Source organism: Leptodactylus fuscus, chromosome 2, assembly GCF_031893055.1.
Source record: "Leptodactylus fuscus isolate aLepFus1 chromosome 2, aLepFus1.hap2, whole genome shotgun sequence".
NCBI lineage: Eukaryota > Metazoa > Chordata > Amphibia > Anura > Leptodactylidae > Leptodactylus > Leptodactylus fuscus.
The window spans coordinates 224,939,229-224,959,275 of NC_134266.1; the positions used below are offsets into that span (position 1 = coordinate 224,939,229).

General features: G+C 43.9%; 1 protein-coding gene across 4 annotated transcripts in view; it reads left to right on the top strand.

Moving 5' to 3' along the window:
* Positions 1-20,047, top strand: part of R3HDM2 (R3H domain containing 2) — a 100,620-nt gene that overhangs the window by 71,399 nt on the left and 9,174 nt on the right. The window contains exons 11-18 of one of the 4 annotated variants that reach the window (XM_075265733.1): positions 188-283; positions 2,815-2,846; positions 3,543-3,596; positions 7,132-7,361; positions 9,776-9,939; positions 14,279-14,371; positions 15,818-16,060; positions 18,824-18,950. In XM_075265733.1, the coding sequence (XP_075121834.1) occupies positions 188-283; positions 2,815-2,846; positions 3,543-3,596; positions 7,132-7,361; positions 9,776-9,939; positions 14,279-14,371; positions 15,818-16,060; positions 18,824-18,950 (1,039 nt within the window). The remainder of the gene's footprint in view (positions 1-187; positions 284-2,814; positions 2,847-3,542; positions 3,597-7,131; positions 7,362-9,775; positions 9,940-14,278; positions 14,372-15,817; positions 16,061-18,823; positions 18,951-20,047) is intronic. The other 3 variants (XM_075265736.1, XM_075265735.1, XM_075265737.1) reach the window with 3 other exon arrangements.

The following is a 20,047-nucleotide window of genomic DNA, read 5'->3' on the forward strand; positions in this document are numbered from 1 at the left end:
GAACGATTGGGAGCAACATCACTAATCCATAATTCATTTTGGGCAAATACATGCAAAATCCCTGAATAATTGCCTGTTTGCCACCCCCTACATCTGGTCCTGCACCCTGTTGATGATGATTTTCAGTTTTTTGGGGGGTTTTTTTGCCTCATTCTCCAGTTTACTTTGTTGAATTCCTATTTTAAAGATAAGAGTTCCTTTGCAAGATGGAAGAAGGAGCAAGTCCATAGAAGAGAGAGAAGAGGAATATCAGCGAGTACGAGAGAGGATTTTCGCAAGAGAGGTAAAAATCTTTAATTCTTCTGTCTTATCAGCTTTTATTAAAGCGAGTCTTGTCTGTCCCTTTTTACATTACTTGGTGGTCTAAAATACATTTGCCCTTAAAGTGAGGTGTTATTACCGAGATATGAAAATGAGTTTTTAAGTGCCCAGTGGGAGGTCCCAATCATGGCAAGTCCTCAGGCTATCCTTTGTAGACCCAGCACTGTCCAATGTCCTGAAGTGCTAGCTCTATCTCCATGTGATGTCAGCCTGCTCTGCTATAAGGGCTAGTTCACACGGAGTTAACGCACACATATTCTGACACGTATACACGTGTCAGAATATGAGCGCTCAAAACAGATCCCATTCATTTCAATGTGTCGGTTTACGGGTGCTACGCCTTGAAATCAATGGGAGGCTTTTAGCCTTCACACAGAGCAATGCTCCGCGCATTTTGCCACAAATTACATGTGTAAAAATACACGTGTAAAATGTGGTAAGCCATTGAGTTCAATGGCTTTTTTTGTTTGTTTTTTTTCCTTTTATAACGCCCGCAAAATTACGTGTTATACGCCCGTAAGCCCACACATTGAAATTAATGTGATCTGTTTTGAGCGCTCACACTCTAACACGTGTATACGTGCCAGAATGCGCGTGTGTTAACTAGCCCTAAGGTTCAGGTTGGAGAATTCTGTACTTGTGCCATACCGTCATGTGTGCTGTGAATGTGCTGGATTTCAGTGCAGAAGAGGGCACAACATATTACACAGTGCTGGGTTCAGTCAAGACAATAGGTGCGCAGTGAAGGGTATATGGAGTATAGCCTAAGCACTTGCTGTGCATGCTACCGCCCACCGGACACTTATAAACTCATTTACATATCCATTTAGGGTTCAATTTCTGGGTAATTGGATCTCATTCCAGGTCCATGAGGGAATATGTTTCACAAAGGCACAGAAAGGACTCTCTTTAAGCTAATCTGTTATCAGCTTGGGCTTTGAAATTGTGCGAAGTTGAAAACTTTTCTATCTTACGCTAGGTTCACACCTGCGTTCAGGTTCTCCATTCTGTGGTTTCCGTCTTCTGCATGCCAGAAGACGGAAACCACAGACCAGGTGCGGCGGTGAGCGTTTTATGCTCTCCGCCGCGAAACCGTTTTTTTTAAAATCCGGACACAGAGTACTGCATGTCCGACTCTGTGTCCGGATTAAAAAACCCGGCTTCGTGGCGGAGAACATAAAACGCTCACCGCCGCTCACGGCCGGACAGCTTTCTCACCCATTCAAATGAATGGGTGAGAGACTCCTGCAGGTTTCCGTCTCCTGCTCTGTTTTATGCAGGAAACAGAAACCTGCAGTACGGAGAGGAGAACGCAGATGTGAACGAGCCCTTACTAGTTTTCTGCTTTATGCAATCTATCTGGACTTGCCTCATTCCCGCTGCAGCCAATTTTAATTTTTTATCTTTTTTTTTTTACTCCCCCTTCTTCCAAAACCCACGATTTTCCTATTTTTCCAATCACCTTGATGTGTGCAGGCTTATTTTGTGCAGGAATAAATTGTACTTTGAGATGGTACCACTTAATATTTCATACAATGTACTGGGATCCGGGGGGAAAAAAAGTAGGGTGGTATTAGAGAGAAACTGCATGTGTGTCATCTTCATACAGGTTTTATTTTTACCAGAGATGGGGAGTTGGAGTCATGACCAATTTTGGCTGGAGCCGATTCAGCTTCAAAATAAAATGACTCATTATTTTTAATCATATTATACAATTATTTGGTATTGTATGATTAATGCGTAGAGTTACATATTTACTTTCATAGGAATTCAATCACTGGCCGTTTAAGAATTGAGGTTTTTTTTTTTTTTGTTTATTTTTACTGTTTTTGGCTGACCATGGCTGTCAGCCATCTATGAATGAATCTGAGTCATTCTGAGGAAATAATGGAGGAATCTGGGTTGGTGGTTTGGCCTACTGACTCCACAGCCCTGGCTTACAGTTCCTCATATTGTTTGCTGGCATGATCACTGTAACGCCAAATTTATATAGTTTTTGTCATGAAAAATGCTAAGAAAATTGTTTCCTTAATCTGACATCCTTAACTTTGTTTCCATGTATGGAGGTGTGTAAAGAGTCTCTCCTGTTTTTACTTATTTATTTTGTGGTTTAGGGAAAGGGATGATTTGAATTTATTTTAAATATTTGTTAAAAACTTTGCTTTTGAGTGAGCGCCACATTTAAAGTGCTGAAATCCAGCAAACTATTTCAACAGCTGTCAGCAAGTGGTTAATCATAAGTTTCAGTACCAACTTAAGGGTGAGACCTCACTTTATGGAAAAGCTGTGTCTTTTTGTTGCATTTTTTGCTGGTTTTTTTTTTTTTTTTTTTTGCCAATTTTTTTCTGGAGTGGATTTAGCAAAGGAGAAGTATAAGGGTCTACTGCATTAATGCACAGATAAGCTATAAACATAAATGATCATAAAACAGGGCTAAAAGCCTACAATGTATGATATTTTAGTTCATGACTGCATTGCTTTTATATATTTCAGTCTGCCCAGAATGGTCATATTCCTGATAACAGGTAAGTCAGCCTTTTTCGCCTTACCTGCCTTTATTAATACACAGGTAAAATGTTTAAAATTGGGGAAAAAATACCTACTGTGAAGAATACTTACCATAATTTATAATAGGACGGGTACTCTAGCTGATACGGAATCTGGAGCTGGCCCATAGGTTCCCTGTAAATGTACACACAGCAGCCGAACACCTTTGAACATACAGTCTAATCTGCTAGTCTGTATTATAGAACAGGAGGAGTAGATTTTATATAGTGTTTTATTTTTTCCATATAATTTCCATACTTCTGGGCTTAGTGGTCTAGTGGGCGGTCCTACATACTGATTAACCGCTGTCGCTGTGTGCGCATGTATCTAAATGATGGTGGCTGATCACTGATGGGCGGTCCTAAGCCTAGAGCAAGCAGAAATGTAAATCCATTTCCACAGAGATATATCAATCTGCTCAGCTACTATTGCTCTATATTATGCTGCGTGTAGATTGTACTACAGGTTCAACATGACCGTGTCCCCTTAAGCTAATAAATTTTGGAGAACGTCATTGTTCTCAAATGACCCCCCAAAGTTGACGCCATTGTACTGTACACGTTTAGTTTAGTGAATCGGTCATGTTTTAGCTTTATCCGATATACCGTGCCACCTTAAAATGATAAATATAAACTCAATACTATTTTTTCCCCTCCTCTTAATGTAACCAACAGACTCTACCGTGAAGGCTTTTCCACTATCTCTCACAAAAGGCGACAATTGTTTAGGTACCTTTTATGTTGTGTACTCTAAATATTCTGTGTCCAGGTCACTGGTGCCCACTTCTTCCTCGCATGGCTGCTTGTGAGGTTCTTCTTGACATGTAGTCTGTTGCAATTGTCCTGTTCTGTAATGTGGGTAGGGTGCCAGACACTCGGCATTCATGGCTGCTACATCACTGTTTTCTTGTGTGTTATGTCTAGTATGACGCTCTGCAGCTGTCGTATTTCATAGCGCAGTAGGGCATGATGCATCTTTAACAGTTTGATCAGCATAACATCTTCCTGCCAGAGTTTGGTTGTTTTTCTAGGTCAAGTTTTCTAGTTGTTTTTCAATGGTTTTGAGGTGGACCCTGGACTGGTTTTAGGGCTAGTTCACACCGGGATTCCGCGTGTACACTTTCCGTTGCGGCTGTCGCGACGGGATGCCGGTACAGTGCACGGCATCCTGTTGTGGCTTTCTGCTCGGGTTTAGGTACAAATGAATGGGCCTAGTCCAGAGGGTGCTGTTGTGAGGCGGACGCCGTGGCTAATTCAGCCGCGGAATCCACCTGAAGAAAGGGCAGCTCGCTTCTTTTTTTTCTGCTAGCACAAGCAAACCACTAGCGGAAAAAAAGAGCGCTAGTGGTCTGCATAAACCTTTATTGTGAGGGGGCGGATTTTGAGGAGGGTTCAGCGCCAAAATCCGCCCCCTCTTGCCTCGTGTGAATGAGCCCTTACGAATATCAAGCTGTTTTCTGCTCTGAACAACAACAAATAATTAATTTGATCTTCTTATGAGCTCATGTTAGCCAAACCAAAGACTTCCTCAAACGGAAGAAGGGCCCATCTGTAGACGACACCTTTGGACTCTTGTCTTTCCTTAGTACTGAGCAAAGTACTGACTGGCTGGATGAGATGCCTTTAAGAGTATGTTCACACAGTTTTTTGGAGCAGGTTTTGAGGTGTTTTCTAAAAAAGCTCAATGACCTACATCTTCCGATAGGTACGGTCATTCTGAGCATTTTAATGTTGTGTTTCTCCAAATCCGTTCCAAAGATATAAGCTCTTTTGGTGTTGATGCAAATTAGGGCATACTAGCCAAGTGGGCAGTAACATCTTGGTTTTTCGGGTGGAAGGGGGCTCTCTGTGCTCTGTATGTCATGCAGTGTTACTGCCCATTTGACTAATATACCCTAATTTGCATCAATATTAAATGGACTTATATCTTTGGAAAGGATTTGGTTAAAACAAAACGCCAAAATACTCAGGATGAGCACACCTATCAGATGAGGTATGTCATTGGGTTTTTCAGACCAAAACAGATTCTCTTTTAGGCTAAAGCCCCACATAGCGTCCCACAGCAAAAAGTGCTTCGGGAAAAACGGCGGCGGCAATGCATCACAGTCTGTACCACAGCACTTTGTGCGGAGAGTTTGTAGAGGTTTCCTCTGTGGACTTTCCAATTAATACCTATAGGGAAACTCATGGCATTTCTGTAGGTATGATTGACAAATTGCGATTTCCAAAACTGCAACGGACAGTAATGGGATTTTCTAGAATCTCGTCCACTGCACAGTGACTGTAACAACACTGCTTTATTTATTTTATTCCATTCCCCCCCCCATATGTGGCTCCAGCATAAAGAACGAAGTGTCTCAAAATCTATTTTATTTAGCTATAGTTGGAGGGTTTTTTTTTTTTTTTTTCTTTTTTTTTTTTTTCTGCCTTACATAAATTTTGTGTGAACATACCCTTAGTTGCACTTCAGATGTGGTGCTGGTTGTTATTGAAGGGATCCGTGGGGAATATATGGAAATGAGCTCATATCAACCCCAAACCAAAGACTCCTTCAGAAAGCAAGCGCAGTCATTGGTTTGGTTGACTTGGACTAATTTGCATACTTTTTACCACCATGAGTCATGGCCTTGACTTTCTACACATGTGCAGTCTCTTCAATGTGATTGAATAGGGTTCCTCTGAGCAAATTCATCCATTGGCTATACCAGGCTATGAAAGCTGCATGTCCAAGTATTGATGTGTCTGTATTTTACATCTCACAAGACATGTAGAGATGCGGGTTATCTCTCATATTACTCTGTTATGATAAGCTGGCCATATTTTAGAGATTTTACGTGGCCGCTTTCTGAGCATTCGTGGTTCATCTGTAAAATTCATCAGTCTGGATGATGAAGCCCCATATTAAACTCCTCAATCCCTTCTTATTGGTAAAGTGATCTATTCCCTGTCTCAGTGATCTGGACTGGTTCCTTTAATGTAGAACACCATTGATTGGAGCATTTTTCGTTTGTCTTGAGTGACTTTCCGTGTATGCCGATGACTGCACTTGACAACTAAAAACATCCAACATGGCAGTTCAGCATTTTCACTCATAATCTGCTTCTGCATCGGAAAACACCTTAATAGTCTGCAGACCATTGCATAATGGAGAGCTTATGGCCATCTAAACCATCTAGCCTATGGCCAGATTCACTTAGCACGTCCTACACACGTGTGTGTGTCTGCCATCTTTTTACCTATTCCAGTAATTGCCGCTTATGGTTCTTTCTGTCTAGATCAGCAATGGTTAATTTAATACTTGCTGATGGTAACTTTTATGACACATTCTGGCTAAACGTATGAAGGTTTTATAGTCCAAGATTCTGCATGCCAGACAATTTCCAAAATTCCTATATACTGTATGGGTAACTTAATCTGCATCGCTGTTATTAATCCATGGAAAAACAAGCATCGAGTCCCATGTTTACAAGTGGTATTTGTGATGGGACCCCAACAATCCTGAGAATAACCAATATGTAGCACTGACTCAGCCGTGTGTACCCTTCAGTGTTTCTCCCCACGAATGCAGTTACCGCAGGCAGTACGTAGAAGGGAACACAGCGCTACACCATTGTTGTGGCTCCTTCTTGCTTTGGAACGTAGAAGTTCCAGAGTTAAGTGAAGGCATGACATGGCCATATTACAAGTTCTCTCACTATGGGCATGTCTTATGACTTTGCAGTGGGGTACTCCTCTTTTGGTCATTGTGACTGTACATTGGTATAGCAGTGTTAGGAGGACAGGTTTAGGGTGTTCCATGTATCACCGGTGCAGCGGACATTAATATTCCCTTTTGTTAGAACAAGCTTTATCCCATTCTGAATGATAGAACACACTTCTCTTAAATAACCCATGCACATCAGATTGTCCACCAACATTGCCGATCATCTAATGGGCCTCTCAACACAACCCCAATGGAAAAATCCACCTGCCTCAATCCTTTGATCTCAGGAAGAAAAGCCGAAGCCAGAGGAATCTGGCAATGAATTTCTCCAGTCTCCCAGTTCAGTACACATGCACCCTTGTGCATCTGTATGGAGGGAGTCGGGTGAGATGGCTGTTGGCCATACAAGTGTTCACCTGGCAGATATGTGAAGTGTGTGGCTGGCTTTATTGTGCCTTATGGAGGAGGGTACTGGGGATCTGCAGAATGTATTCTAACTATTGCTATCATACAAGTAAAATGGGAAGAATGAACTAAAAGCAGCAACTTCTTACCCTGCAGAGGCAACAGAGACCTGCTGAATCGAGGCTCTGGCAGTCATCAGAGCAGCACTGAAAGTGAGTTAAAGTCCCTGGACCCAAGGCCTTGGAGCAGTACAGACTCTGACGGCTCCTGTCGCAGTATGCGTCCACCAGTTACCAAAGCCAGCAGCTTCAGTGGAATCTCTATCCTGACAAGAGGAGACAGTATTGGCAGTAACAAAAGCACGACCAACCGCACTGGCCGACCAGGTGAGATTTCCATCTGTCCGTGACGTTGTGCAGGAAGAGGTGGGAAAATTTTACTGCAAATCGTATAGTGCTTTTTTCCTTAAGTGTACCATGGTGGCAGTCGCCCCCGTGTAGCTGTCCTCATTCAAATGTGCCTGACATTGAGAAAGGTGGCCTGCCTTCACAATTTTGTATAGGTTGAGTTTGAGATCCTAACTCCGGTGCTTTCTCACATACTTATTTTCTAGCAGTAGATTTTATACAATCGCACTATTGGGTGCAGCCAAGCCCAGCTCTGAGTCCTTGTATTCATGAGAAGTGGGCTCCAACTGCTTTCTAACTCTGAGCACGTGGCTCTCTACACTTTATTCAGGATTTTTGTCACTATTTTATAGATGGGCAACATGAACCTGCTGACAAATTCCTGTTATCATCCTAAGCTGTGTACTTTGTTTTGTTCCTCTGTTAAAAGGCTATCTATACATGTTCAGGATTTTATTAAGATTTAGACACACACTCACCTGCAAAGTCCTCATCAGATGCACCTCCACTCTGCATCCAACGCGAGTACATACGTTATTGATAGGTTATAAGAGTCTGACCACTGGGGTCCGAACTACTGACACTGTGTTTCTCGACAATGGCTCTTAAGTTCCTCTGTCTTAAAGGGGTATTCCCACCTCGCCTGCTCACCAACTTGCAGGCTGTGTGCTCTGTTCACTTCCTGATTTTCTCGGTGAATTGGTGGGCGGGGTTTCACATGCTCTGCTATCTCTCTTCATACATGTTTGCGGTTAGTAATGAGCGATGGTTGTAAATAAATTAGCACAGTATCACTGGAAGATGCACAATATGAAGCTGATGTAGCAGAGCTGGATTTGATAGGTGATGAGAATCCCAAACTTTCATGCTACAGGACCAAGAGTCAGCTTGCAATAAACTCTGTTTTAGGCCTGTGTTTAAATACAAAGGTAATAGACTCCCTGTCTCAGCCCTTATCAGCAAAATTCAGTTAGCTGACCTGATAACTGGGAGATAAAAAGCTCAGAAATACAAGCACTGAGCACTCAGCTCCCCCTCCCTTCCTGAGAGCAGGGAGCTATGTCACTTGTCCTGGGTGTAGAGATAAGAACATCCCCATGTCCATGGTTATGGAAACACAGGGTAAACAATGAAGTAATCTCAGATAGCGGCCAAACAAAGCAGTTTTGTTAAAGCAATGTATTTAGAAAAAGTCTTAAATCCACATAAGCTAGCAGTATAGATAGGATCATTGAGATAAGACAACCCCTTTAATGTTTGCCTTTGCAGCTCCATTAATCTTTATGGGACTGTGAAAGAGAATCCAAGTACAGCTCTTGGCTATATATGGCAGAGTAAAGTAAAGTAGTAACTTGCATGAGAGAGCTCTGCCTTATTCATTAGAGGGGATTCTGTATCCCAGTCTTGTGCTCAGTGGAGGTCATAGCAGTGGAACCTGCAGCAATATCACACTTGTCCCCATCCTATGGATAGGTGGTAAATCTTGTTCATAGGACAATTCCTTTAAAGGGATTATCCAGTTTTTATAATATCCCCATCAATATTAGATTTGCGGTGGTTGAAGACCCCCACCCACTTCTGTACAGCAAGACTCTAAGTAATATTTACATTTCAGGAGCCGCGCTGCAAACTCGCCACACAAACAGTAGGGGTAGATGTGTAGGTAATGTAGAAAGGGACCACGCTGCGGTATCTACACCCATCCTCAAGGAATGTAAACCTTACCAAAAGCTGTGCTGCCTCAGTACGCGGGACCCTCGCAGATCTAATATTGATGCCATCAATGGTAAAAACTGGATAACCCCTTTAAGTAGTTGTAGGTGTGTGCGTGTGGCTGTATATAGCACAGACTGCTATAATGTGACCTGATGCAATTGGGATGATTGAGATAGTGACAATAAACAGAAGGGTGGGTTTTTGTTTTTTCCCCCCCACATCATCGTTCCTTTTCCTCATATGACATGAAAAGATTAGAACCAACAGTACTTATGTGTGAATACCTTATTCTGCAGTATTTTATTGTGTCCTTATTTTGTGGTCGTATCTATGGAAACAACATTCTGCCTGAAATTTTTTTTCTTTCTTTCTTTCTTTCTTTCTTTCTTTCTTTCTTTCTTTCTTTCTTTCTTTCTTTCTTTCTTTCTTTCTTTCTTTCTTTCTTTCTTTCTTTCTTTCTTTCTTTCTTTCTTTCTTTCTTTCTTTCTTTCTTTCTTTCTTTCTTTCTTTCTTTCTTTCTTTCTTTCTTTCTTTCTTTCTTTCTTTCTTTCTTTCTTTCTTTCTTTCTTTCTTTCTTTCCCAAAGTGTATTTAAAGCTATTACCTGTGTTTTCTTGCTATATGCCTCTTTGTGTGTTGTATATAAATATTACTATGAGAGATGTGTGGTTTTTGCAGGTTTGCCATTAGGCACTCCAGAAGTTTGCAGCCAAGCTTCCTCCTCTCAGCAGTCTACTCGAAGCATTATACCTTGCACTGCACAGCAACAACATCCCCATCCTCACCAGGCACTTCCACCCACTCCTCAGCCACAGTCCATGAGTAACCACTTAATGTCACAGGTGAGTCACCGTCATTCAGTCCAGCTAGTAAGTGCTGTCACTTTGTGTTACTCTCTTTGCCACTTCTCTAAGGGTTTTCGCACCCTTTTCTCTTGGTTTTCATTTCTAGCTTTCTTTACCAATTACTGATCATCCTTTGTGCTCTCCCTGCCCTGTTTTAACCTGTTTGCTGCCAGGGCAGATTTCACACTTTTGACAAACACAAATAAAACCTAAATTTCTTGCTTATTTCATTGGAGAACACAGCACCATGGGTATAGACCTGCCCACTAGGAGGCTGACATTATAAATAACAAGAGTTTGGCTCCGCCTCTGGGCTTAACCCTCTCAACAGACAGTGTGCTAGCTAGTTTTAGCCTAGTGTCCGTAGGAGGCAGACACGACCTGACTTCTTCTGTCTTGCATCGTTTTTATTTTTCTTTTGGGTGCAGGTATGTTTTCAGTGTGTACACTAGTCGCCCCTTCTCTCCCCCCTTCTTTCCTATGGACACTGCACTTTTTCACCCAGTCCCCCAGGGGTGAGCCTGCTCCTTTTGCCGCCCGAGGCTAACTGCAGAAAGCCGCCCCCCCCCCCCCCCCCCCTTCCCGGGCCGGGAGGAGGGGGCGGGTCGGGGGCATGGCCTAGTGAAGGGGCGGGGCTTAGCGCCGTTTGCCGGCAGAGAGTAGGCCCGGAGACTGCCTGCTCTCTGCCTGAGCGTGAGGGGAGGCTGCTGGAGCAGCGCTGCTCCAGTGGCCTCCCCAAACCACCGCTCGGTGATAAGCCAGTCCAGGACAGCTTGTCCTGGACTGGCTTAGGGAAGCAAAAATGCTGCCCTCCCTGAGGCCCTGGCATAGTGCCGCCTGAAGCGCTCGCTTCAGGTCGCCTCATGGGAGGTGCGGCACTGCAGTCCCCACTGCTGCATTCACGACCAGAATGTCGGTCACCCCACTCCTACGTGCCAGGTCACTGAAGGGGAACGGGTGAGTATTTCTCAGTTGGTGTCTTCCAGGCCCCTCTCCGTACACTCTCATTGCTCTGTTCCAGATCCAGGAGATGTACTTGCTAAAGAACCAAGAAATCCTCCTACAGAGCATTGTCCTCCCTTTCCTTTCGGCATTCCCTGGATAGTGCCTCGGCTCCACTCCAACAGGCGGAATCTTGTCTCCCCCTGCACAGTCTGTTACTCCAGGGAGCACCTTCACTCTGCCTCAGCTAGGCACATCCGTATCTGCTGCTGCATAGGAGTTCACCCGCGTGGTCATAGATACTCTGCATATCTCAGAGGACCTGGATCCTACTTCTCAAGAAGACCTCTCTTTCCACCGCAGTTGCCACCCTTCACTGGTCTTCCTCAACCACAGGGTGTTTGACCATATCTTAATAGAAGAGTTGCTTCATCCGGCTCATACCCTTCCCTTCACTAGGAAGTTGGACGTCCTCTTGTCTTGATCCAGACCGGTGTGTCTCCAAGTGATCATAGCCTCCCGCACTGGACCCTACGATAGCTTATGCAATCCCAGAATACCATTCTGCCTTTGGCAGGCTCCCCCTCCCTCAGTGACTCCTCGGTCAAGAGGATGGATTCTGTCTCCACAATTCCTTTGTTGCTGTTGTTGTGGCTTCCCTCCTCCTCTGCTATATCTTGGGTCATCTAGGCCTCCATTTCCTGGACCAGACAGCTTCAGAGGGGCCTGTCCAAAAGAACTCCCTTCCGAGACAACCAGAGCAATCAATACGCACCAGGGCAAAATTATCCTCCCAAAGTCCAAGTTCCCCACCCTCCAATTCAGTGTGTCCCACCTTTGGAGCAACTCTCTCTGTTTTCTTCGTTTCTGCATGTGGGTCCTGGACACGATTATCTTGACCTTTAAGGCCATCCCTTGTGATCAGTTCCACTTGCGTCCTCTGCAATTGCAGATTCTGACCCGCTGAGACAAGTCTCTGTCCAGCCTTTATCGCTTTATCCTCCTGTCTTCCCAGGTTCGCTGAGAGCTTATTTGGTGGCTTTCCTCCCCAGGGATCTCCCAGGGGAAGTCTCTCCTCCAAAGGTGTCCGGTCAGACTCCAGATCGACAACTCTACCGCTCTCGCCTACTTGAACCTTCAGGGAGCTACTAAAAGCTGAGTGGCCATGCAGTGAGCTTTCCATACTCTGCCTGTGGTCCATATTCCAGCCGTGGACAATTGGGGGGCAAACTACATAAACTGAGAGAAACTCGATCTATGTGAGTGGTTGTGCTCTTAATGGGGCACTGAGCTCTTTGCCTCCCACTTGAACCAAAAGCTTTCTCTCTAAGGCTGGGTTCACATCTGCGCTCCAACCTCCACTTTCAGGTTTCTGTCTTCTGCCAGCAGACAGTGTCCGCCCGCGAGCGCCTGTGTGCTCTCTGCTGCAAAAATATTTTTCTTTAACTGGACACAAAGTCCTGCATGTCCGACTTTGTGTCCGGTTTAAAAAAAAAAAAAAAAAACGTTGTTGCCGCGGAGAGCACAAAACACTCACCGGCGCTCACGGCCGGACACTTTCCAAACCCATTCAAATGAATGGGTTTGAAAACTGACTGCAGGTTTCAATCTCCTGTCCAGTTTCTCGCACAGGAAACGGAAACCTGCAAAACGGAGATCGGGCGCTGATGTGAACCCGCCCTAAGTGGTCAGGTCTCAGGATGGTCTTGTGATCTCTTGGTCAGACTTCTACTTTCTTTACATGTTTCCTCTTCCTTGTCTTGTACCTCAGATTCTCAATAAATTCAAGACAGTGGGGGTTCCAGCCATCCTGGCTTCCGTAGGTCCTAGTACGCAGATCTCTTGTTCCAGTTGGCAGACCTCTGTTCCAGCCCACCCCTCCTTACTTCAGCTGTGTTTAACAGCTTGGTTCTTCGCACATGGAAGGCCTACGTGCAGTTGTGCGAGAGTAATGACGTCCATCCGCTCTCCTTCTCCCTTCCCAGGATCCTGGCTTTTCTCCAATGTGGTCTGGACAAGGGGCTTGGCCTTTCTTCTTCTAAAGGGCAGAGGTCTACCCTTTTCAGAAGACCCTGAGTTTTGGCCTCAGGTGCAGACTTTCCTAAAGGGAGTGGCGCACTGTGCTCCTCCCTGCCGACCTCTCATGGAAGTGCAGGACCCATCTCATTCTTTAGGCTTCTCTTTTCAATCCATTGCAGAAATCCCACCCTTGTTTTCTTATTGTTCCTGCCCCGTGCTGTTTTGATTCATTTTCACGTTTAGGAGAGGTTTGTAGCTGTTGGTTCCATATTCTGCGTTCATTGTCCTTTATTATTTCTGCGTCTCCTTACTGCTGCAGTATAAACTGGCTAGCGTATTGTCTCTGTAGAGGGTATAGCCAAGAGGTGGAGCCGACATATTTAGTTTTTCCTAGTGTCAGCCTCCTAGTGGTCAGGTATGGTGCTGTGTCCCCTAATAAATAGAACGAGAAAAGGATTTTACAATACAAAAGTCCATTTTTAATCATTTAAAATAATGATTTAATAATTATTATATTAGAGAGTCGTTAGCGTTTCAGACTAGGCTGGGCGCACTTCCGTGTTAGAAACTCCATTCAGAGTCTTGGGCACAGATGTGTCTAAAATCCCCCACCTTTGCCATCTGACAATTTCAGTTAAGGACAGACACCGGGCGGACTCCCCTTTTTACCTATAATGGAACTGGAACAGATCTGTTGTTCTAGTTCTCTGACAGTCCAGAGGAATGGAAACCTCTACACAGGTGTGAACGTAGCATTAGACGCATTGGTCAATGAGGTCGCAGCTTCTCCTCCTCTCACCCCATTTGTTGAAAAAGACCTCAACCCCTAAATGTGAAGAACATATCCGGAGAACATATCCTCTGGTTGTATAGGGGTGAGAACATGACAAGAAGTTCCTGCGTCGTGTTTTTTCTGTTCAAGTGCAGTTTTGCTTTTACTAGAATCTTAGATTTTTGAGACAAGCCCTAACCTCTGGATAGCAATGTTTTCTGTTCCAGCACCCGACCGCCACTCTGATATAGCCCAAATACTTAGCGGTGCGATTTTCCTGACATGTTTGTGTGATTTCTTGTTGCTTAGCAGTTGCTGTGACTCACTTGAAGCCTCTCTGTTTGTGCTTCCAGAATTGGAGCCGGAGACTAATTAAATCCTGATCTCTTTGCTGTGCCGCATTATCCTGTCTCTGTAAATGTGTGACTTTGTAAATATATCTCTGGAACTAACATAATATTTTTGTTCTCTCTTTTTTTTTTTTTTTTTTTTTTTTAACCCTTTCCTATGATATTCAACCACTGTGTCCTCCCCCCCCTCCCCTCACCACATCATCCTACCCCTTTTGTCCTATTCTCTGCATGCTGCTCTTCTGGTTCCAAGACCCTCCAGCCCTCTCCACAACCGGTCCAGTACTCCGCCAGCTCCTGCCCCCAAGTCCTTCTGCCAGTTTCACCTCCCCAGCAGTACAATCTGGTATATTCACTTAACCATTCCCTCCTCCTATTAATTGAATCATTGCTTGTATGAGTGGCTGCTCGTGTATCGCTAGTTTGTCATTCCAAAAGGGAGATATTGCATTATAGATGGATAATTGAGCTAGTTAGAGAGGACGTTTCACCCTGTCCATGATATGAGTGCTGTGAGGTGCCAGTTGACTACAGCCGAGACATTATTATTATTATTATTATTATTAATAATGAGGAAAAGATTTATTTTTCTATTAACAGCCACTTTCATTATACTCTTGTCTTTGTTGTTCTTTGCCAATCTTTTAAACTGAACATGGCTCATATATCTGTAGTAGTCAATTAACCACTTTTAGAAGTCTTACCTCCTAAAAAATAGAAAAAATATATATACCTGTAAAACGATACCACCAGCTCCTGGCAAACCCCGTTGTCTTAGAATGGAATCATTCTCGTTTCGGCATGCGCTCCTATTCCTTCCCTTAAAGTGAATTTCCCATAAAAGAGATGTATGGCATATCCACAGGATATGATATAAATGTCTCATCTATGCAGGTCCCATTTCTGCGATCCATACCTATCTCTGAAATGAACACCACCCGCTCCCCCCACCCCAGTTCCGTCCTCCACTTTCCTCAATTATCAGGCTTAGAAGTGAATGGGAGTTACAGAAACGGCGTAGACTAGTGAGGGATGCATCCTGTCAATATGCCATAATTGTCTTTTGAGGGATAATCCCTTTAACGGGGTTGGTCAGTTCTGATTTAATTTCAGCATACACATAATGGCACTGACTAATATTAGTTGCCTCTCGTGTCGTCCTGTAGATCCAGCCGCCATTCTGTTCACTGCCTTGTTTGCTGATGGACATGTCAGGTCATCAACAACCTTGTCTGGATGCAGCCGCCTTCTTATTTCTGCATATATTTCCCAATCATGACTTTGCAAATCATCTTGATCAGGCTGTTTGCACCATATTGTGCCTATAACTTGTATACACATGTATGTGTCTCCTTGGTAAATCCTGCAGTTAGTCCATCTTCCATCTATCCTCTACTTCTTGCTAATTTACACTTTGTAAATGACCAAGAAATAAAGAGCAGATGGAATTGACTGACTTCGCAGGGTTTTATTTTTGATGTCTGTAACCATGGATATATATATGTCAGGAGATGAAGGCACAATAAAGACACTTTTTTTTTTTTTTTTTTTTTTTTTTCAACGCTGTTCACAAAGTTGCTCAAATTGGGGTGCAATGGAGCAATATAAAGTGGTTTCTAAGGCAAGCATTGCTTTTAAGTTACCAAGCTGCAGTAGGAGAGAGTCACTCTTGGCACTCTCTGGTGCACAACATACCAGCCTATGAGACACATGGGTTACTTCCAGACCGTAAAATACGCATAATAGAGATCAAATCTAGTTACTGACACAAAATCTTATTGTTTTTCTCCAGGCTGATGATATAAATAGTCACTTTGGACAGATGACTTTAAGTCGCCAAGGCTCATCTGAGGCACCGGATCCCACCACTGCCATCTATCAGTCTCCTCTTATGTCTCAGCATCCGCAGCAGGCTGGTTTCATCATGACAACTGGGGGACAAGCCATTCCCACAACAGGCTACCCTTCCTCAGGGCACCCTTCTCCCACACAGCAGGTCATCCCGACGCAGGGATTCATGCAGCCTCCACAGCAAGTATGTATGACTGATCTTTTTTATTGCTTGGTAACACATTCATTTATTTCATGACCTTTTCAGATTCTAAAATGGGTAATTGAATTGTCCAGTCCGTTCATCATCATCAATATGCTGCATAGAGTCTGACCTCTGAAGTCTGCTGTGTGAACTGCTTCAGCTTTTATCCACAGACTAGTTACTCAGTGTATTATATGCAATATAATATGTATATTATATGCAAGAAGCCACACTTTCACTGTATAAAAATAGCCATGTCCTTGATGTATTGATTTAAAAAAAAAAAACAGAATATACAACATAAAAAGGGACTTTAGTGCTCTTTAATTTCTGAGATAGTTCCCTTAACCATGGTTTTAGAAGAGACATACCGTATTTTTCGGACTATAAGACGCACTTTTTTCCCAAAAAATTTTTGGGGAAAAGAAGGGTGCGTCTTATAGTCCGAATGTAGCTGCCCGGCATCCGCTGTAATAGAGAGGCGGATGCCGGCGAGGGATAGACGCCGGCACAGGTGCCGGGGCCTGAGACATCGCTGCCCTGCCCTGCATGAAGCCAGCAGCGGTAGGAGCTGCTGGCTTCATGCAGGGCAGGGCAGCGATGTCTCAGGCCCCGGCACCTGTGCCGGCGTTCCGCTGCTGGCTTCATGCAGGGCAGCGATGTCTCAGGCACCTGTGCCGGCGTCTATCCCTCGCCGACATCCGCCTCTCTATTACAGCGGATGCCGGGTCTGTATTGGCGGCCCCTTCTCCCCTGGGGCCGGTCCCCACCAGTCCCATGCCTGTAAAGTTGCAGGTTCAGGTGACAGCCGGGAGCCTAATGAAGGCTCCCAGGCCTGTCACTGCTATATTACCATTGCGGCTAGTCTATGACCAGCCGTAATAGTAATATACAGAATGTCCCATAGACGGCAATACAGTTGTATTGCAGTCTATGGGACTTGCAATCAAATGACTGCAAGGGGATAAAATAGTTAAAAAAAAAAAAAAAAAAAGCTTTAAAAATATATAATAAAGAAGTGAAATAAGTAAAAGTTCTAAATCACCTCCTTTCCCTAGAATATATATAACAGTAGAAAATCATGTCAAACACATACACATTAGGTATCCTGTGTCCGAAAATGCCCGGTCTGCTAATAGTTTTCCTGTACGGTGAACGTCAATATCACAATGGCTAAACCGCCATTTATTTATTTTTTTTTTCAATAAAAGGTGATCTAAGCAATAGATATTCCCCAAAATGGTATAACTAAAAAGTACATCTGGCCCTGCAACAAAAAAAACACTCTATGCGTCCCCGTACAGCAGCAGGGTCACCTGTCAATGTGGCCTTGCAGCTGTTGCAAAACTACAACTCCCATATATTAAATATTTTACCATTTTTTGCTTCAAAATTTTTTTTCCCTATTTTCCTCCTCTAAAACCTTATAGTCCAGTGCGTCTTATAGTCCGAAAAATATGGTACTTGCTATCTGTACCCACAACTAAGAGGAGCTTCCTCTGCATACTGTTATACATGGAGCTCCATAATAACTCACTATACACTAAGCTCCCTCTAGTGGCAGCTGCAGATAGTCACTTCAGGTGTTTGCAGTACATAAGAAAAATGAAACCTCCCCTTTGAGCCTTCATGCATATAACCATGGTTTGTTTTTATATATTGTCCACAATTGCAGGTCCACAGGTGGGGCCCATTTTTACGCATCTGTAGTTTTTGCAACTGTGTGTCTGAGCCATGAGCCAAGAGATTCAAAATTTGGAGCAGGTCCTATACTTTGCAGTTTTTGTAGTTCTGCCCATTCTTTTCAGTGTATGTGAAAATGAGATGAGGGTTTAAGGGTCAGTGAAAATCACAGGACGACACATTGGTATCTGAGTTGTGTGCATTTGGCTTTATGCTAGCGCTCCGTGCCAAGATGTTGTTTCTCCTCCCCTGCAGCCTCTGTCTGTGACATCGTGGACTCGCACAGGCTCAGGCCGCACCTCCATTTAGTAGAATGGAGTTGGTCATGTGACTTAGAGGTGAAGCAACTGCAGGGCAGGCACGAACCAGAGATCTAGTCTCCCCACGGCACTCTAAAAAACAAATTCACACTGGTCTCTGGGTAACCAGGGTGTATGTTAGTAATAAAAATGAACCATTGCAGAGAATATACTGGGTAAACTTTATTACTCCCGGATAACCCCTTTAGGGCTAGGTTCAGACTAGAGTTGGATTTCTGTCTTTCAGGTCCGCATGGCGACCGAAAGACAGAAACCCTGCCCACTTTAAAAATCAGTGACCTCCGGACCCCATAGACTATGAATGGATCCTCCGGGTTTCCACACTAGCGAATGTTAGTGTGAATCTGCCATAGACTGGCAAATCTTAACAGTAAGGCACAAGACATTTCTGCAACAGTCATTGCTGTGTGTTTAGTGTTGCTCCACCTTCACACCTGCCTTTGGGTTATCACTTTTCTGACCCGAAAAAAAGAAACCCGATCCACTTAAAAAGCACGTACCCGCGGACTTTATAGACTATAATGGGGTCCACCGGATTTTCCCCTGAAAAATGCGGAGCGATAAGAATTTTCAAACAGAATGGGGGACGGAATCCCTTAACAGGAAAAGCGAGCACTGGTGTGAATCCAGCCTAAGATGTACCAGGCAGCAATAGTATAATAAAATGCCATGGCAATGTAGGTCATGGGTTACATACTAACCTTTCTGGTTTAATGGATTTTCATATATCTGATATCTAATACTTTCTTATGTATTCCAGATTCAGGTCTCGTATTACCCTACCGGGCAGTACCCAAACTCTAGCCAGCAATACAGACCTCTCTCACACCCAGCGGCCTACAATTCACAACGCAATCAGCAGGTCACCCAGCCGCCTCAACAACCTGGTACGACACCTTGTATATACCGAGTACTTACAGTATATTGTGTACTAATGTAATAGTCGCTGGATGACATACTATCATTTCATCTTGTCATCTTAACATTTCTACATTTCCAGTTCTGTATCCTAAAGTAATGTATTAAGTAAAGGGGTTGTGTAGCAGGTTTTTTTTTTTTTTTTTTTTATATAAAGGAAAGAGCATAATAGGGTTGTGCAGGATTAGAAAACATGGCCGATTTCATCTTCTCAGGAAGTAACATCATTGGTCACATGGCAATGCTGCTGCTCCTTTCCATTCATTTTAATGGCACTGGGCTATCGTATTGCCATAAGACCAACAGACAAGAGGATAGTTTTTGGGGAGAAGAAATCCTACACAACACCTTTTAAACGGAATGAAAAAACAAATCATTACCTCACCGATCCTGCACTGCTGGTGTTCGTGCTTCATAGACTGTTTCTGGTTTCCACGACTTGGTCTCTCCCATACACAGGAAGTGACTACTCCACCAATCAGTGACTGCAGTGATGACACACCTCAGGCTGTGATTGGCTGATTGGTATTTCCTGTGGGTCAAAGAAGTAGCAGTGAGGACTCTGTATGCGGCGTTCACACTTGCGCCCATGTCCACCCATGGGGTTTCTGTCCTAAGCCCCGGGGAAACTGCACAGGGGACGGTTTCTCGGTGGTCAATTTTAAAAACCCACTTCATTTGAAGGGGATTTTAAAGCAAACCGCAGGTGTCCGTATTCAGACTCTGTCTGGATACTAGTTTTTTGTTTGTTTGTTTGTTTGTTTTTTGCACGGACACAAAATTCTGCATATCTGCTATGTCCGTGCAAAAAAGATGCTGGTTTCACTGCAGAGAAGCTGCATATGGACACTGGCGGTTTGCTTTAAAAACCCATACAAATGAATGGGTTTTACAACTGACCGCCGACAGGCTGTCCCCTGTGCAGTTTCTCCGGGGCTTAGGACAGAAACCCCATGGGCAGACACTGGCGCAAGTGTGAACACCCCCTAATAAGTGATGTAGTAGCAGCAAGGGAATAAGTGAGGCGAGTAATGCTGCTTTTATGGGGTTTTTTAACAATTTTCTA